This window comes from Octopus bimaculoides, chromosome 2, assembly GCF_046866305.1.
Source record: "Octopus bimaculoides isolate indiv1 chromosome 2, ASM4686630v1, whole genome shotgun sequence".
Lineage (NCBI taxonomy): Eukaryota > Metazoa > Mollusca > Cephalopoda > Octopoda > Octopodidae > Octopus > Octopus bimaculoides.
Window position 1 is genome coordinate 35,966,863 of NC_142929.1, and position 16,966 is coordinate 35,983,828.

At 32.7% G+C, this 16,966-nt stretch overlaps 1 protein-coding gene across 3 annotated transcripts in view; it reads left to right on the forward strand.

The window, feature by feature from the left end:
• The window catches only part of LOC106871713 (protein kinase C-binding protein NELL1), a 389,762-nt gene that overhangs the window by 275,432 nt on the left and 97,364 nt on the right, over positions 1 to 16,966 (forward strand). For all 3 annotated transcript variants that reach the window (XM_052976225.2, XM_052976230.2, XM_052976231.2), the window contains exons 7-11: positions 1,896 to 2,024; positions 4,724 to 4,814; positions 6,345 to 6,427; positions 9,191 to 9,290; positions 13,109 to 13,228. In XM_052976225.2, the coding sequence (XP_052832185.1) occupies positions 1,896 to 2,024; positions 4,724 to 4,814; positions 6,345 to 6,427; positions 9,191 to 9,290; positions 13,109 to 13,228 (523 nt within the window). The remainder of the gene's footprint in view (positions 1 to 1,895; positions 2,025 to 4,723; positions 4,815 to 6,344; positions 6,428 to 9,190; positions 9,291 to 13,108; positions 13,229 to 16,966) is intronic.

Here is a 16,966-nt window from a genome sequence, read left to right on the forward strand (position 1 = left end):
TCTTTTTTGTATATCACAGTTATTACATTATTCAATGTATCCTTCATTTTTAAAGACAAAAGAGATTTGAAGGAAATTTAACTGCTATTTAGCAAGTCAATTATAGAGATACTAATGTCAATAAAAATAATGGAAACTTGGACAAGATATAGGCACGTCATCATCGTTTAACGTCCGCTTTCCATGCTAGCATGGGTTGGATGATTTGACTGAGGACTGGTGAAACCAGATGGCTACACCAGGCTCCAATCTGATTTGGCAGAGTTTCTACAGCTGGATGCCCTTCCTAACACCAACCACTCCGAGAGTGTAGTGGGTGCTTTTACATGCCACCGGCACGAAGGTCAGTCAGGTGGTACTGGCAACGGCCACGCTCAAAATGGTGTATTTTATGTGCCACCCACACAAGAGCCAGTCCAGGGGCACTGGCAACGATCTCGCTCGAAAGTCTTCGCAAGCTGAGTTTCGTGTCCAATGAAGGAGACGATGTTGGCATGGGGGCCAGTCGTCGAATTTAGTTCGGTTTCGATTTCACTTGCCTCAACAGGTCTTCGCAAATGGAGTTTAGTGTCCAATGAAAGAAAGGTACGCATAAGTGGGCTGGCTACACCCACATAATTTTGTTTTCTGTTCATCATTCAAATTCATTTTTTCAAACTATCATGACAGTTTATGTATTTGTCTCATCATTGTTAAAAGTCAAAATTTTTTAGGAAGAATAATTTACAGAACTTCTGATGAGCCCATAAATAAAATTATTTATTTCATGCTGGTGTAGCTTACTACAGGAGTTGTATTATCCTCATCATAATTTAACACCCATGTTTCATGCAGGCATGAGTTGGATGGTTTAAGAGTATCTGATGGGTTCAAGGACTGCATCATGTTCCAGTGTTTGCTTTAGCAGGATTTCTACAGGTGGATGGTCTTCCTAATGCCAACACTTTATGTGTACTGCATGCTTTTTTATGCCATCTGCACTTATGAGTTCACCGTACAACTTACAAGACTATGAAACCTTGTGGGGTGGAGAATATGGAGGACAGGGAATAGAAAATATCGTCTCTTTCTTTTAATACTAAGAATTCCTCAAAGATTTTGATTAAAAAATGTCTCTAAAACAGTCAAGATAAATTCTATTTCTCTATGATTTGTGCATAGCAAGTCATTGTAATTAACCCATTAGCATTTAAACCAGCCATATTCAGCCAAAATATTCTTCCTGTTTTATGTTCAAACTAACCAGATCTGGCTTCTCACACCTACCCTACAATGTCATTCTAAAAACAAATAAACAAATCATTGAAAGCTATGAGATAATGTATAATTAATTCAAAACAATGTGAATGAATTAGCATTGCATTTGAAAGGGTAATCTGAATGCTAAAAGGTTAAGGTGGTCATATTTCAAATATTAGCTACATGTAGTGAAACCAATTTCGTATAACTCTATACCAGCCTTAGGAGCCTATCTCTGAATCTGAATTGATCAAGGGTGTGGTTAAGTGAAATGATGCAACATTCTACAAAACAACATAAGACATTGCTGAACTAAATAGATTGAAAAGGAATTAATTTTTCTAAAGGAAAGGAAGTAAATGTATTATCAAGTTTGTTTTAAAAAAATAACATTTTTCAATATATTGAATGTAAACAGATTTTGTTTGTTTGATTTTGGCTTATCATTTCGATTTTGGGGGATTTTCTTTTCTGTTTATATCCTATCCATCTTTGTTCACATTTGTATTCAGTATATTCAATAAGATGAAATTATATAATAATGGAAATGTAGGAAAGAAATGCCAGTACTTTTATTTCTTTTTCTTCTTTTTCCATTCTGTAAACTTTATTACATGTATATGTTATTGATTAATGAAATTGTTTCCATATTTCAGCTTCTGCAGGCAGAAGAAAGATTGTTGAAAGTGGAACAGTCCCCTTGTCATTATTGCATTTATAATGATACAATGAAAAAAGAGGGGGAGAGGTGGAGCCCTAACAAGTGTACAGTTTGTATATGCAAGGTTGGTTGAAAATAACATTTAAATTCTTCAGTAATAATCATGGTTTTCTTGACTTGTTGCCAATTGTTGCATTATGTTTAGGATTAGAATTTCCTCTTTATTTAAACCAGCTTGGTTACAAATCAGGCATTTTAGGATTTAGAAATTTGTAACCTTTGGATATCTTTTATTGATTATTAAGTGACGTCCCTTTAACATTGTGTCTTATGGGGCACCAGAGAAGCCTTGTCTTTGCTTGAGGATTTGAAGGGGGATACATAATGGATTTTTTGCCAGGAGGTTGGGGTTTTATGTTTTTTTTTTTTTTATCCTTGGGTTGGTTTGTGCTCAGCAAATTAATGAAGTACTTTTTAATTAAAGTGACCTTGCTACCTATAGTAATGAACTGCACTTCCCAACAGTAGCTGTTTTCTGTTAGATAAACAGCCATTGAAAGTTTAATGTTTAGTGTTAAGGATATAGTGCAGCATGGGTTACAGACATCTTATTGACTCAGCTAGCTTTGGCACTTATCCATGAATAACATACCTTTGTTTTTGTTCATCTGGGAGGGAATGGATACAACAATATGTTGTGTAGATTTTGCCAAGATAGACAGTTGCATGAAGTTAGTGCAGCTGATATTATATTTAAAGTTAGTTATTCATAGCATGGAGACTCCACGGAAATTTAATTTTATAACAAGAAAAAAAAGATGATGGAATATTGTCCTAAGGAAAAACTGAGAAGAAAAACATGATTCAAGTTTGAGTGAGAAGAAAGAGTTGATGCAATAAATAGCTGTGAACAGAGATAGAATGGAATCTGCCAAAGTAAAAAAGTTTAAAGAAATTACAGAAATGGTACAAGACTAAGAATACAGAGTACAAACATGTGTATTTGGTGTGAGGTTACAAATAAAGCAGAATGTGTTAAAGTGGATATAATCCAAGGATTTATCATAGAAATCAGAGTTTATATTTTTTATTGAGATTAACCATCTCTTAATAAATTGTAATCTTTGGAGTTTTTTTTAGATTGATTTTACTCATTGATAGAATTCATTAAAGATAATTTCTAAGGAATAAATTTGTCTTATCAATGCTGTGAATTGGAAGAACTGTAAAAATGTTAAACTGGATGCCTTGTATATTTGTTGCAGCTCTTTGCATTCTGAGTTCAAATCCTGCCATGGCCTTTTTGTGTGGAGTACATTTAATCCATTAACCAGTTTAATACCACCATTCTGTTACAAGCATTCAGGACACATTTCTGATTTGAAAATACCTTCCTACTTCCCATCAGCCTTTGAGAGTCTCTGTTACAGATCGTGAATGCAGCCTTCCTTCCTCCTCCTCCTCTTCATCACCATTTGATGTCTATTTTCCATGCTGGTACGGGTTGAACTGTTTGACAGGAACTGGCCGGTCAGAGAGCTACACCAGGCTCCAGTCGTCTGTTGTGGCATGGTTTCTACAGTTGGATGCCCTTCGTAGTGCCAATTACTTTATAGAGTGTACTGGATGCTTTACACATGGCACCAGCACAAGTACTTTATACATGGCACCAGCATGGGTGCTTTTTACATGGCATCGGTACAGGTGCATTTTATGTGACATCAGTATGGGTGCTTTTTATATAGCATCAGCATGTAATGATTGAAAACAAAAACTATCTTTACATAGCCATTTCAAGAGCTTGTGCCCCTAACTGTATCATGATCATGGTTTGTGATGAATCAAGATCAAACAAAGAAGTATACACAAAGAATGTTGAATACCAAGAAGTGCTTTAAGAGCTTGCATCTTTATAAATTTATACGTAATATATATTTTATGATTATTTATTTATTATATATTACAATATACATTTTTGAAATAAAGTTAATCAAAATGAAGTTAATCAAAGTTTCATATTGAACAAGGTAATTCAAAATGAATGGTCCACCATTACAGGGTGCACCTAGTTTGACATGCTGTCCATTTGGTTGTTTGTTACTGCAGTTGAAAGAAGAGATACCTGACATCATTATGCAGCAAGATGAGTCCCACCACATTGGTATAGACATGTAGGCAATTAGCTCAACTGGCATCTTCCAGAAGGCTGGATTGGCTGTGCTGGGGTGAATGATTTGCCATTGATGGTCTCTCCTCCTTCTTTCATGTTACTTCTTTATTTTTGCAATACATTCATTACACCACTCACATGTACAAGATGGTGGGGTGCTGAAAAGTTTCTGGCTTTGGGTAACAGAAAATACAGGAGAATCCATTAATTATGATTTTTTTTCAAAATATTCCCCTCTCAGATTCACACACTTATTGCAGCAGTCCTTCAGTTTTTCTAAGCCCTGTAAAAGAATTCAGAAGGTTGGGCCTCCAGATAGGCCTTTCACGATACTCTTAGAGCCAAGAACTTTTCAGCACCCAGCTCATATGTTTACTTTTTGTACCATTCATTTTGACTTACCCAGTATATTTGAGAAGATTAATAAAGTTCACTGATTTGTTATCATTAGTCATGTTCATACAACCTCTTACAAAAAGCAAATCAATTTTATGAATGTTTCCCCATCACAGCATAGCAAACAAGCTGGCTAGTTTTAGACTATATGAATTTATTTCTAAACTTTTCAAAAATCCATTTTATATAACAGAGATAACAGAGAAGCATCAGTGGAATCTAATATTTTATTTGCCTTTCTTTCTATTTTTCATCAGAATACGTCAGTTGTATGTAAACACAGGGATTGCTCAGTAGTGGATTGCCGGAATCCCGTTTATCGAGATTGTTGTAAACCAGCTTCTGATAGTAAGTTTCATATCCATATTAACATGTGTTTAAGTAATTGTCTATTAATGTATTGATTTCCAATAACTTTTATATTTTTAACACTTCACTGTTATCTTGCCTTCTCAATTAAATCTCCTAAACCTGTCTCTTATGTCTTTTTGAAACTAGATCAATGTTTTCTTTTTTTTTTTTTTTTCTTTTTCTAATTTGGTATAGATCAATTTATACTTGACTTTAGATGTGTTTTAGTATAACCATAACTGTAATATTTATATGTTGCTGTCTCAATAGTGAGTAATAACATTCCTTAGCTGTTTCACATAGAGTTCCTATAATGTTGAAACTTTACTACTTCAAGTAATATCATCATCATCACCACTACCATCTTCATCATCATTATCAGGATCCAATGGGCCCAAAGACTGCATCATGCTCCAACATCTACTACAGCATGCTTCTTATGGCTAAATGCCTTTCCTAACACCAACCACTTTACAGCATGTAGTATGTGCTTTTTTCCATGGTACCAGCACTAGTGAAGGTATCATGCTGATTACAAGACTACGAGCCCTAAGAGAGACAATTTTATGGTACAAGATGAAGGGCAAAAGATAGTAGAAAGGATCGTTATTATTATTGTTATTACTAATGTGGCAAACTGGCAGAATTGTTAGCACACTAGATGAAATGCTTAGCAGCATTTAGGACGATGCTACTTTCTGAGTTCAAATTCCACCAAGGTCTACTTTGCCTTTCATCCTTTCGGGGTCAATGAAATAAGTACCAGTTGAACACTGGAGGTCGATGTAATCAACTCATCGCCTCCCACAAAATTGCTGCCCTTTTGACAAAATTTGAAACCATTATTATTATTGTTGATTGAGAAAGCAGCGCATGCCATCAAAGTAACACTGGGGTAAAATATATGAAGTTCAATATACCTATCATGACTACCCATCTGATAAAGGTTCAACAAGCACATGCATCACAACAATATGTGCATGACATGATGATCTCACATCAAGATAAACTGCACATGACCTTGCAGGTGGGGCCCTGTTAGAATGTTCTTCTGTTAGAATAGCCCCTCCCACTCAAAGGGTCCCTGAATGAAGATTGTTTAAGGGTATTGAACAAAACACCCATGTTTCCAGAGGTGAATTATTCAAACACCAAATAATTCCTTTCAACACATGGCTATGATGCTCCTGCACTACTGCTTGTGATCAGAGATGCACATATTGTCAGCCACCAAAGGACATGCTCAACTGGTTATGGTCAAACAACTGACAATCAAATCTGTGGTATTGAGCAGAATATTTGCTGTAGCCCATCTTTTTATACCAAGACAAAACATGTACATGATATCACTTCCAATCAGTTAAGATCAGAAGCCATGAGAGCCACTACCTATCCCTAATGTTTGTAATTTAGTGCTAGAAACAGAAATTAATAGACTTATGACTGGCTTTATTGTTAAGGTGTGTTTGTATATGCTGTATAGTTCACAAGACATTCTATATGTATGTTATCTTTTCTCTTGGACAGATTGCTGTATCATGGATAACAATGAATATTATAACCCTGGGGAAAAATTCCAAAAAAGTAACTGTTTCTATTGTGCCTGTGATGTAAGTCTTGCTTTATTTTAATTATCATTTTTTTAATGGTGATAATCATATTTATCAATATTTTATTGTCCCTTTGTCAATATATTAGTGTCCCTTTGTCAATGACAAGCATATTTTGGGTTTTGGGGGTTTTCTCTTTTTTTGCCATTGGACTGCAACCATATTGAAGTACTACCTTGGACGGTTTTATATATCATTTTGCGACACACATTTCATACCATTCATTAAAAAAAATGAACATTCAGAAAACTAGGAATAATCTCTGCCATATTATCTCTCAGTCTTTTAGATTTTATTGTACGAGCCCATAGACGTAGATACACAAGCATACTTTACATACTGCTACTATAACTTATAGCCATCACTACCAGAATTAAAGTATCTAGATGATTAGCTCCTACCTATGGATCACTTATTAAATGTTCTTCCCCTACATTATGATCATTATGGTCATTATTTTCCTATTACAACAGGAGGTCTAACTGGAAGTGCATTATCTAATTCAACATTAGATGTTTTACTCCATGATACTTATGTAGTAGCACATTTCCATTACATATTATCAATAGGAACAATTTTTGTCTTAGTCGTAGAATTTAATCATTGATATCGTTTAATTACAGGTCTATCACTAAATCAACAATACACCAAATCTCACTTCTATATAATATTTGTTGGGATAAATATCACCTTCTTTCTACAACCTTTTTTAGGATTAGTGGAATACCACAATGGTATATAGACTATTTTGATTCACATGCCAAATGAAATACACTTTCTCTCTTCATTTTTATCTCAATCCTTTCTGTCGAAGAGCATAGGCTCAAAACATAAAGGACTTTTCCATTTTTCCCAAGCATTAAACTAATACACCTACTTGTTGTTCCTACACTTGTTTTCGTCTTTTGTTTTCTGTAAATTTGAACTATATATATAAATATATATAGATAGATATGTATTTATATATATATATATATACACGTATGTGTGTGTGTATTTATATATGCATGTGTATATTGGTGTCTCCTTGTTTTGATATCATGTAATAGTTGTAAATGAGTGTCACTGCCATACAAGAGGTGTCAATCATTTTCAATATGTCTGGCCATGGGGAAATATTATCTTGCTTGGAAACAGGTGAGGGTTAGCGAAAGGAAAAGTATTCAGTTGTAGAAAATCTGCCTCAATAAATTCTGTCTGTCCTATGCATGCATGGAAGAGTGGATGTTAAAAAAATTACAATGATGATAACTCCATGTTTCATTTAATTCTGAAAATAACCAAGAATTTGGTAAGATTTAGTAAAATAACTTTCATTATAAATTTGGAATTTAAAAAAAGTGGAAGATTTTAGTTTAACTTTCAACAATTGAAAACTGGCAGAATTTATATAAAAGACCCCAAGGCAGTTTCAGATATGTCAGTGTCAAAAGGGTTAAGTTCTGTAACAGATTTCTCTCCTCCACCTCTTTTGACTTTTATAGTATTTTTTAAGACTATAAATGTAGAAAAATAATGAACAAATACTTAGCCATATACAGTAGCAGATTAATTGTTCAAGGTCAAAACTATTGTAGACAAAACATTGTTCTATGGAATATTACTCTGACAAGAAACCTCCTCACCACCTCTCTCTCGTTTTCCCCTCTTTCTCTTTCTCACTCTCTCTCACTTCCCCTCTTTCTCTCTCTCTCACTGTTTCTTCTTTGTCTCTTTTTTTATTTCTTGTATGTATGTTATATGCTTGAGAAAGAGATATACTTTGAATAAATCCTCTATGGTCCCTTCATTGATTTAAAAATAGTTTCCCCACTGATATATCATTAAAATTATCAGATGCAGGCATGGCTGTGTGGTGAGAAGTTTGCTTCCCAACCACATGCGTTTGGTTTCAGACCTACTGTGTGGTACCGTGGGCAAGTGTCTTCTTCTATCGCCCCAAGTTGATCAAAGTCTTGTGTGTGAATTTGGTTGACAGAAACTGAAAGACGCCCATCATATATATGTGTGTGTGTCTTTATTTTGGGGGTCTGTCCACTCACTTCTTGACAAGTAGTGTTGGTTTGTTTACACCCACATAGCTTAGCAGTTCAACAAAAGAGACTGATAGATTAAGTGCTATGCTTAAATAAGTACTGGAGTTTCTTTGTTCTGTTTGACCAAAAACTTTTCAAGGCAGTGTTCCTGCATGGCCAGAGTCCAATGACTAAAGCAAATAAATGGTAAAAGAAAGCAATATTTATAAATTTATCTGCACTTAAACATGGATGTTGTTAGTACAAACTATACTGCAGTGGATACTATATTAGCTTTTAGTGCAAAAAACACTCTTGTTTATATCACTAAAGGGGAGATGAAACCTTGCCACCTCCAGTGCCAAGATGACCAGATCACATGATTTCGACCTTCCTTGGTCTCATCAATGATGGACACTTGACCACTAGAGGTTGCAGTAACTCATTTCCCTGTCAGCAATATATAGAAAAACAGTGTCAGAATTAGCCAGTGAACTTGTTAAAAAAATATATATTAGCAACAGAAACAGTATTAATACAGGAGGTAAAATTTATCCCCACTTAAACATAGATGTTCTGTTAGAACAAACTATACTGTGGTAGTCACCATGAGAGAAAATCTCACATTGGCTCTTGGTGCAAAATGCACTCTTGTTTATATCGCTATAAATTTGTAAAACATGAATATTGTTTCTTTTTTTATATAATCTATTTTGTCTTGTTTGCTTTTGGTATTTTACTATTTCAGAATGCAAGCATAGTTTGTAACCAGACTTCATGCCCTGAACTAAATTGCTCAAAGGACAGTAGAATATATATTGATGGAGAATGCTGCCCAATATGCAATGGTAGGTATTTTGACAAATTATAATCTCACACTAAGTACAAACACCAGTGTACAAATATTGAATACATATACAGTATCAGACCTTTTATCCAGTTTCCAGAAATCCAAGAATACTGTACAATATATTGTACCCTGAATTGAGTAAATAGACCCTGTTTTTGAAGTTGGTTAATTTGCATATGATGTGTTAAAAATAGTATTGTTCTTTAATTTCTTAAGTGGATTGATAAAGATAGTAAACATACCCTACATCAGAAGTGTATTAATTTGTACTTGTATCTTTTAAATAATATCTTCTACTTTATTTTTCTTTGTTAAATTTTCACCCTATAAACATTGTACTCTATATGTGATGCAGAATGATTTATCTTAAAAATTTTAAGTGGATTAATGGATCTCAAACAAACCCTGCTTTAGAAATGTACTGATATGAATCTGTTACATATGGCTTAGCTCTTTACTTTTCAGTTAATTTTATATTTTAAGTATATATTTAGGCAGTCTTCAGAAAACTGGAAAGTCCAGAAATCTGGGTCACTTCAGGCCCCAATTTTGCTGGATAACTGGTCAGGTGCTGTATATGTATATGTGTCATGCTGCATCTCCCTGAGGACTACATTAAGGGTATGTGTGTCTGTGGAGTGCTCAGCAACTTGCATGTTAATTTTGGATCAAACCCTCATTGTCATAACTGACAGAGTACCAGTTTTATACATATCATCATCATATATATATATATATATATATATATACATATATCCATCCATCTTCTTTGCTTGTTATTCTTGGGAGATTCATGGTAGTAGAGTCCTCAGGCAAAGGGGTCTATCAGAAGCAACCATTATTAGACATTTCAGTTGGTTTCCCAAGTGTGACCAACTGGAACTATGGATATTATCCAGCCATTTCATTCTAGGTCTACCTCTAGGACTCCTGTTGGTTGGCTCAGCTTGAATACTCTGTCATGCAATTCTTTCCTGCAACATTCTAATCACATGTGCATAGTACCTGAGCTGTACCCTTTCAATGCAAAGAAGTAACAACTCAACCCGGACAGACTCCATGATCTCTGAGCTATGTACCCTATAAAATAACCTTACTCCAGAGATCCTTTGGAGAAACCTCATTTTGACTGCTTGTATTTGCAATCACACTCTTTCTGTCTTTACCCAACATTCATGATAAGGATAGGCACATAAACTGAAATAAAGCTTGCAAGTGTGGCTTTTTAACCAACCTCTCCTCTTGTGATATGTATATTATATTTTTTATGTGTTGGTTATTGCTGGTCAGAGAATTACCATTGGTTTCATGTCTATTATTGCTCTTAACAACATAGACGATTCATCAAACCTGCTAGTTAGAGGCACATAATCTTTTTACTAATGGAAGGATACAGTCTTGGTCAGCAAGGTTATGAAAAAAATGCCTGAAATGAATTTCTTTGAAACAAAAACTCCTTCTGGGCAAGGTAGAGTTACCTTCCTTTGAATGGTTGTCTTCAGAACAGTTGTCTAGTTGCCTTCAAAAGGAGTTAGTTTTTGTATGATTTCTATTCACTTGACAGCAAGCAGAGAAGCCCAGTAGGTACCCTCATGAGATAAAATTTATGTTGGAGACATGGGCTTCCCTGCTTTCTGACCAACCATAACGAATGACTACATAAAATATCACTGCTCCAGAACATTTTATAGAGTATGCTTTTTTTGGTCTTATGAACAACTGACTGATTATATGCATGTATATGTGTGTGTGAGTATACATATAAATACATATACATACATATATATATATATATATATATATATATATATATATATATATATATATATATATATATATATATATATATATATATATATATATATATATATATATATATATATATATATATATATGTGTGTGTGTGTGTGTGTGTGTGTTATATTTGTATTTGTTTGCATATTCTTAATCTGATGGAATATAGGTCTCCTAGAATTAAGTAACAGAATTAACTTTGCCACATACAAGATACATATAAGCCCTAGCTAATACTTTCATCAAGAAATCTGAGGAATTGTAATTTTTCAATAACTAATTCTGCTAAGTTTATAAGACACTGGAAGAAAAAGGCAATGAAAATTTTTAGCAGAAGCCAGAAATGTTATTATAGATAATGAATAGATATGCTCATTCCAGATCAATATTCACAGGAGATTTCTGTCGTAAATATTTCATTGACATTATCAGGAGAATATCAGATAAAGTTGCTGTCAGTGAGAATTTATATGGGAAACAAGGGATGAAAAATCTACCTTAACCAAAGGATGATCTACTGTTTCAGTTGTCTTCCTAGTCTTTGAATGTACTTCATGTTAATCTGTCTAAGTTGCCAGAAAAGGTAGAAAGCTCAGCAAAAAGAACTTTATATTTTGTTTCAAACCCTGTTGTTGTTAACTCTGTTTTTCCCTTTTCTCTGACTTATAAAATAATGACATTCAAAGGAATACTTTCTGCTTGAAGATCATGTACTTAGGTGGAAGGGGCTAGCATATTTAATTACTTAGCCATTAGAAATTTTACCTATAATGATAAGACAGTCATTAATATTAACAATAATTATTCTTTCAAGGCAAAGGAGACAACTTCAAAATTCAGATTGATTTAAAATTGTATTGTGGTTTCCTGTAAAGAGTCAGTCTGATCTTTGACCAGTGCAGGGACAATGCTATGTTTCAGTCTTATTAGACCTCCTCAGTGAAACATACTCTGTACTCTTACATATATTTACCAAACTATAGGATAACTATGTGAAGATAATCAGCATTTTAGACAAAAACATATTCACTCATTAGGAAGTTAAAATACTTGGGAAATTTTTCTCAGGAATGCCTTCTGTATAAAAAAAAATATATAAGTCAAAATGGGGCTAACAGACTTTATATAATAAACCAAAGGTGTATGTGTACACACACACACACACACACTTGCATATATATGTGTATGTGTGTGTGTGTAGTTCATAGCTGAGAGGTTTAAACTTGAGCTATATATACATATATATATATATATATATATATATATATATATATATATTGCTAATGTATTGGTATTCGCTTCTGTTTATTATATATATCCAGAGGTATAATGCTATCCTGTGCATAGTTAGAAGAAATCTGATATCTACAATTGTCTGATTGATTGAATTTTAGTAAGTAGGATTGTTATTTCATAAACTGGTTATTTTGCAGTTAGGTGCTGTATAATGAAATAATTAAGAAGGACAAAGTTTCAATATTGCTGTATGGCAACTTAAGCAAATGTCATTTTCTATAGCCTTCGGTCAACCCATACTTTATGCGTGAAACTGGATAAATGGATATTATAAGGAAGCCTCCTGGATGGATTTTACCAGTAATTTAATGGTGCAGCCTTGTAACTCTGAGTCATGCTGATGCCACATGAGAGTTACAATAAGAGTATATGTATATGTGGAATACTCAGCCACCTCCGTGCTAATTCAATGGGTCTGATAGTTTAGTTGGTTGAACAATTGAACATTCATGGTTGGAAATTCTGACCAAGATCCATCTTCATTTATTTCACTATGGTTTTATCCTGTTTGTTGCTTTTTATCCTATCACTCCAGCTGTCAGAAACATTTGCTTCAAAGAAGTTTTGGATATTAGATTCATTCTTACCAAGAGTAGGTAAAAATGGCAAATAGTAGTTTGTACAGCTCAAATATGTCCCAAACATATTCAGACTGATTTAAATGTTTTGTTCACTCTCAGAAACCCTGAGCCATTGTTGACTGATATCATTTTTTTTTTTTTCCAGGAACCAATTTTTGTGCATTAGACCATAATTGTCATGTCAATGCAACTTGTGTGAATCTCACAACAAGATACATCTGCCAGTGTAAGTCTGGATTCCATGGAAATGGTACTCACTGCAAAGGTAAAATAAACTTTTCATACCCCCATCTTTATAAATTATATACATTTAAAAAAAATACACTAATAAGATTGTAGCTTATTTAACTTTGTATTCATGTTTACACATATTAAATATTGTTTTGTAACATGTTCTGTGCACTGTGTTTACCAATCTTACCAATGTGTATGATAACCCCTTGTTTTTATGTATGCATGTTTCTGGGGTTTCTTTTCCCGTTTCATATGTTTTTCTCAAATCTTGTACAAAATTTGGAATTTTTGATCTCCCTCTTTATATGTCATTTGTCAATAAGATTTATCTTTAAAAAAAAAAGAATCATTGAAAAACGTTGTTTTTATAAACAATCTTATTGTTTTGACTTTCTATTAATACACTACTCTCAGTAGTTCTCTTGCTACATACTAAACGGTCTATAATTGTATGATTGCATTTAATTCTAATATTTCAGTAGGCTATCATTAATGTCCTGCTCACACACATATATATATACATACTATCACTGACATTTATTGTCAAACATATCTATTCTGCCCTTATAATCAGTAGAGGTTGTTGTACTTGTAGTTCTAAATGTGTGCATTCATTTTAGTGTGAGAACATATTACTTCATACTCTGCATTGTGTATCTTTAATGATAAGTAATTCTATCCAGGACATTGCTGTTCCTGCTGCTAACCAGCTTCAGTCAGTTCTGATTGATTAAATACATGACATGGAAATTGTCAATGAAATGCCTTTGCTCTAACACTGAATACATCTGGTTTTTGCTGTTGCTGTTCTTGTTCTTGTTCTTGTTCCTGGAACAGCTCTTTACATTCTGCTATCAAATGATTGATTGGTTATGGCAAGTGCATTAGGATAATCTGATCAGTTTGCATCTTGTTTGATTTTGTAAGTTGTGAAGTGTTGGTATGATCTTTCAGAATATTTTGTGCTAACATGGAAGACCAGATATATTAGTTCATATATATATATATATATATATATATATATATATATATATATACAAATCAAATAACACCAATACAGTGGGGAGAAAAATTAAGAAACCTGCTTTCTTTGGTCCTATTAAATAGTTTTGAATCTTTACTAATAAGAAATGCATTTAAAAGTAATTTTAATTTTGTCAGCATTTTGACTAAGTTTTTCATTCCATACTAATGGGTGTTTTTTTTTTTTTTTTTTTTCATCTTCTGCTATCTAAATAAACAATTCTGAGGTCAATGCTGAAAATATTGCATATGTGAAATGGCTGTTTTTCTCTGCATGTTGGAATTCCAGTATTCCATTTTTAACTAACATCTTGTATGATTAGGTATGATTTCTCAACTAACATCTTGACAACTGTCCATTTTTTTTTTCACCATGTTCATCAGAGAAATCTATTTTTACTTTTCTCTTAAATATCATCTTCATAATTCATATCTGTTGTAATAATATTAATTAATTAATTAATTAATTAATTAGGGTCCTGATCAAGGATATTCATTTGTTTCACTTCATTCTCAAAAGCTATTAAATCTACTTCTATGTACAGGCATTTTGTTGGGTTTGAACTAAGATGCATTTCTTAAATTGAAAGAATTGACTTCCACAGTGAAGCAGTTTGTGTTAGAAACTAAACTGATATGAAAACATTTACTTCAACAATTCAAAACTTAAATATTTAAATATCTGGTTGCATGAGAAACACTCTAGAAACATATGTATATATATGCATGTATGTATTTTTATATATATATATGTATTTTTACATATATATAAACACACACACACACATATATATATATATGTACATTTATTATTACGTATATTTATATATATATATTTATCTATATATATATTTATTTATATACATATTTATATATATTTATTTATATATTTATATATATTTATTTATATATTTATATATATTTATTCATATATTTATATATATTTATTTATATATATATATTTTCATATACATACATATATATATATATATATACACACACATTTATATGTATATATATAAATACTTATATATGTGTGTGTATTTATATGTATATACACACACACACGTATATATAAAACAGACTTTCACAGTTTCTTGGCGCATTGGTTGGCCTGGAGCTGTAGTAGAAGACACTTGCCCAAAGTACCATGCAGAGGAACTGAACCTGAAACCATGTGGCTACACAGTGAGCTCCTTAACCACATGTCGGTGGTGATAATGAGTATAATAATGATATCTAACTTTGATACAAAGCCATATATTTCTAAGAGAAAGCGGTATATATTTCTAGGCGAATAGCTGGTTAAATCCACTCCAGTATGTAACTGGAACTTATTTATATCAACACTCAAAGAAATTCACAATAAAAGTCAACTTTAGTGAGATTTTGAACTCGAAATATAAAGAATACAGTAAAATAATGTACAGCATTTTATTTAGTACCTACCAGTTCTGCAGTTGTCCCTCCACAATAATACTATTAATAATAGTAATAATATATTTATGGGTATTAACCAAAATTATCTGGAAAGTCCTTGAGGCAAAGTAAAAATAGCTAGAAGGCTTATAACAGAGGAAGGGACAAGAAAATTTCTCATTCGAGTTCCTTAAAATGTAGTCTGATAGGAAGCATAATAAAATGGATTATAACAGCAATACCATGTAACAGCCTAATAATAATAATAATAATCCTTTCTACAAGAGACACTAGGCCAGAAATTTGGTAGAGGGATTAGTCAGTTACATCAACACCAGCATTTAACTGATACTTATTTCATTGACCCGCCAAAAATAAAAGGCTAAATCTACTTTTGTGGCGTTTGAACTCAGACCATGAAGCCAGAAGAAGCATGCTAATGACTCTGCCAGTTTATCACTTTAATAATAATATGACTAAAAGTAATGACGATGATAATAATAATAACAACAACAACAATGATGTTAGTAATGCATAGGCTTAAAGCTATATATAGTGAAGGCAGAATGAGATTATTTTATTAGCAACGTAAGTAAAATGAAATGAAGTATAAAATAAAAAAACAGTTTACCACAGACTTCTCTTCTGCTACACACATGCATTTATGTATGTATGTGTGCATATGTATTTATATATGAATCTATAAGCATATTATATTCATGTATATGTATATAAATGCACATATGTATATGTCTATATAGGTATTTCTCAATATGTATTTCAATATATCGCTATGACATAGTCACAGAGTGCATGAGACATAGGAAGAGACCTATAATAATGAAATCAGATATATATGTAAGGATATACATACATCATACTCTAGGAAATGTGAATATTAAAATTAAAATTTAATTATTGAAATTAAATATTAATTTTTAGATATTAATATATATGTTTGTATATTTATATGCATGTATATATGTGTATGTGTGTGTGTGTGCATGTATGTCTACACACATACACATACATATGTGTGTGTGTGTATATATTAATGTATGTATATGCATACATTGCATATCATCATGATATACAATACATGTATATGTAGGTATATATTATATACATGTATGTGTTATGGAAAGTCACTTCATAATTTCATACAACTCAGCCTAGACAGCAAAACTGAATTCCTGTATAAATAAATATTGAAATACTCAAAATAGTAAAGTCTCATAATGCTTGCAGACATTCAAATAAGAAGAAGAAGAACAGTCAGAGAGCACAAACCTCCACCAAGGCAACACCAACGTTCTCTCAATGATTA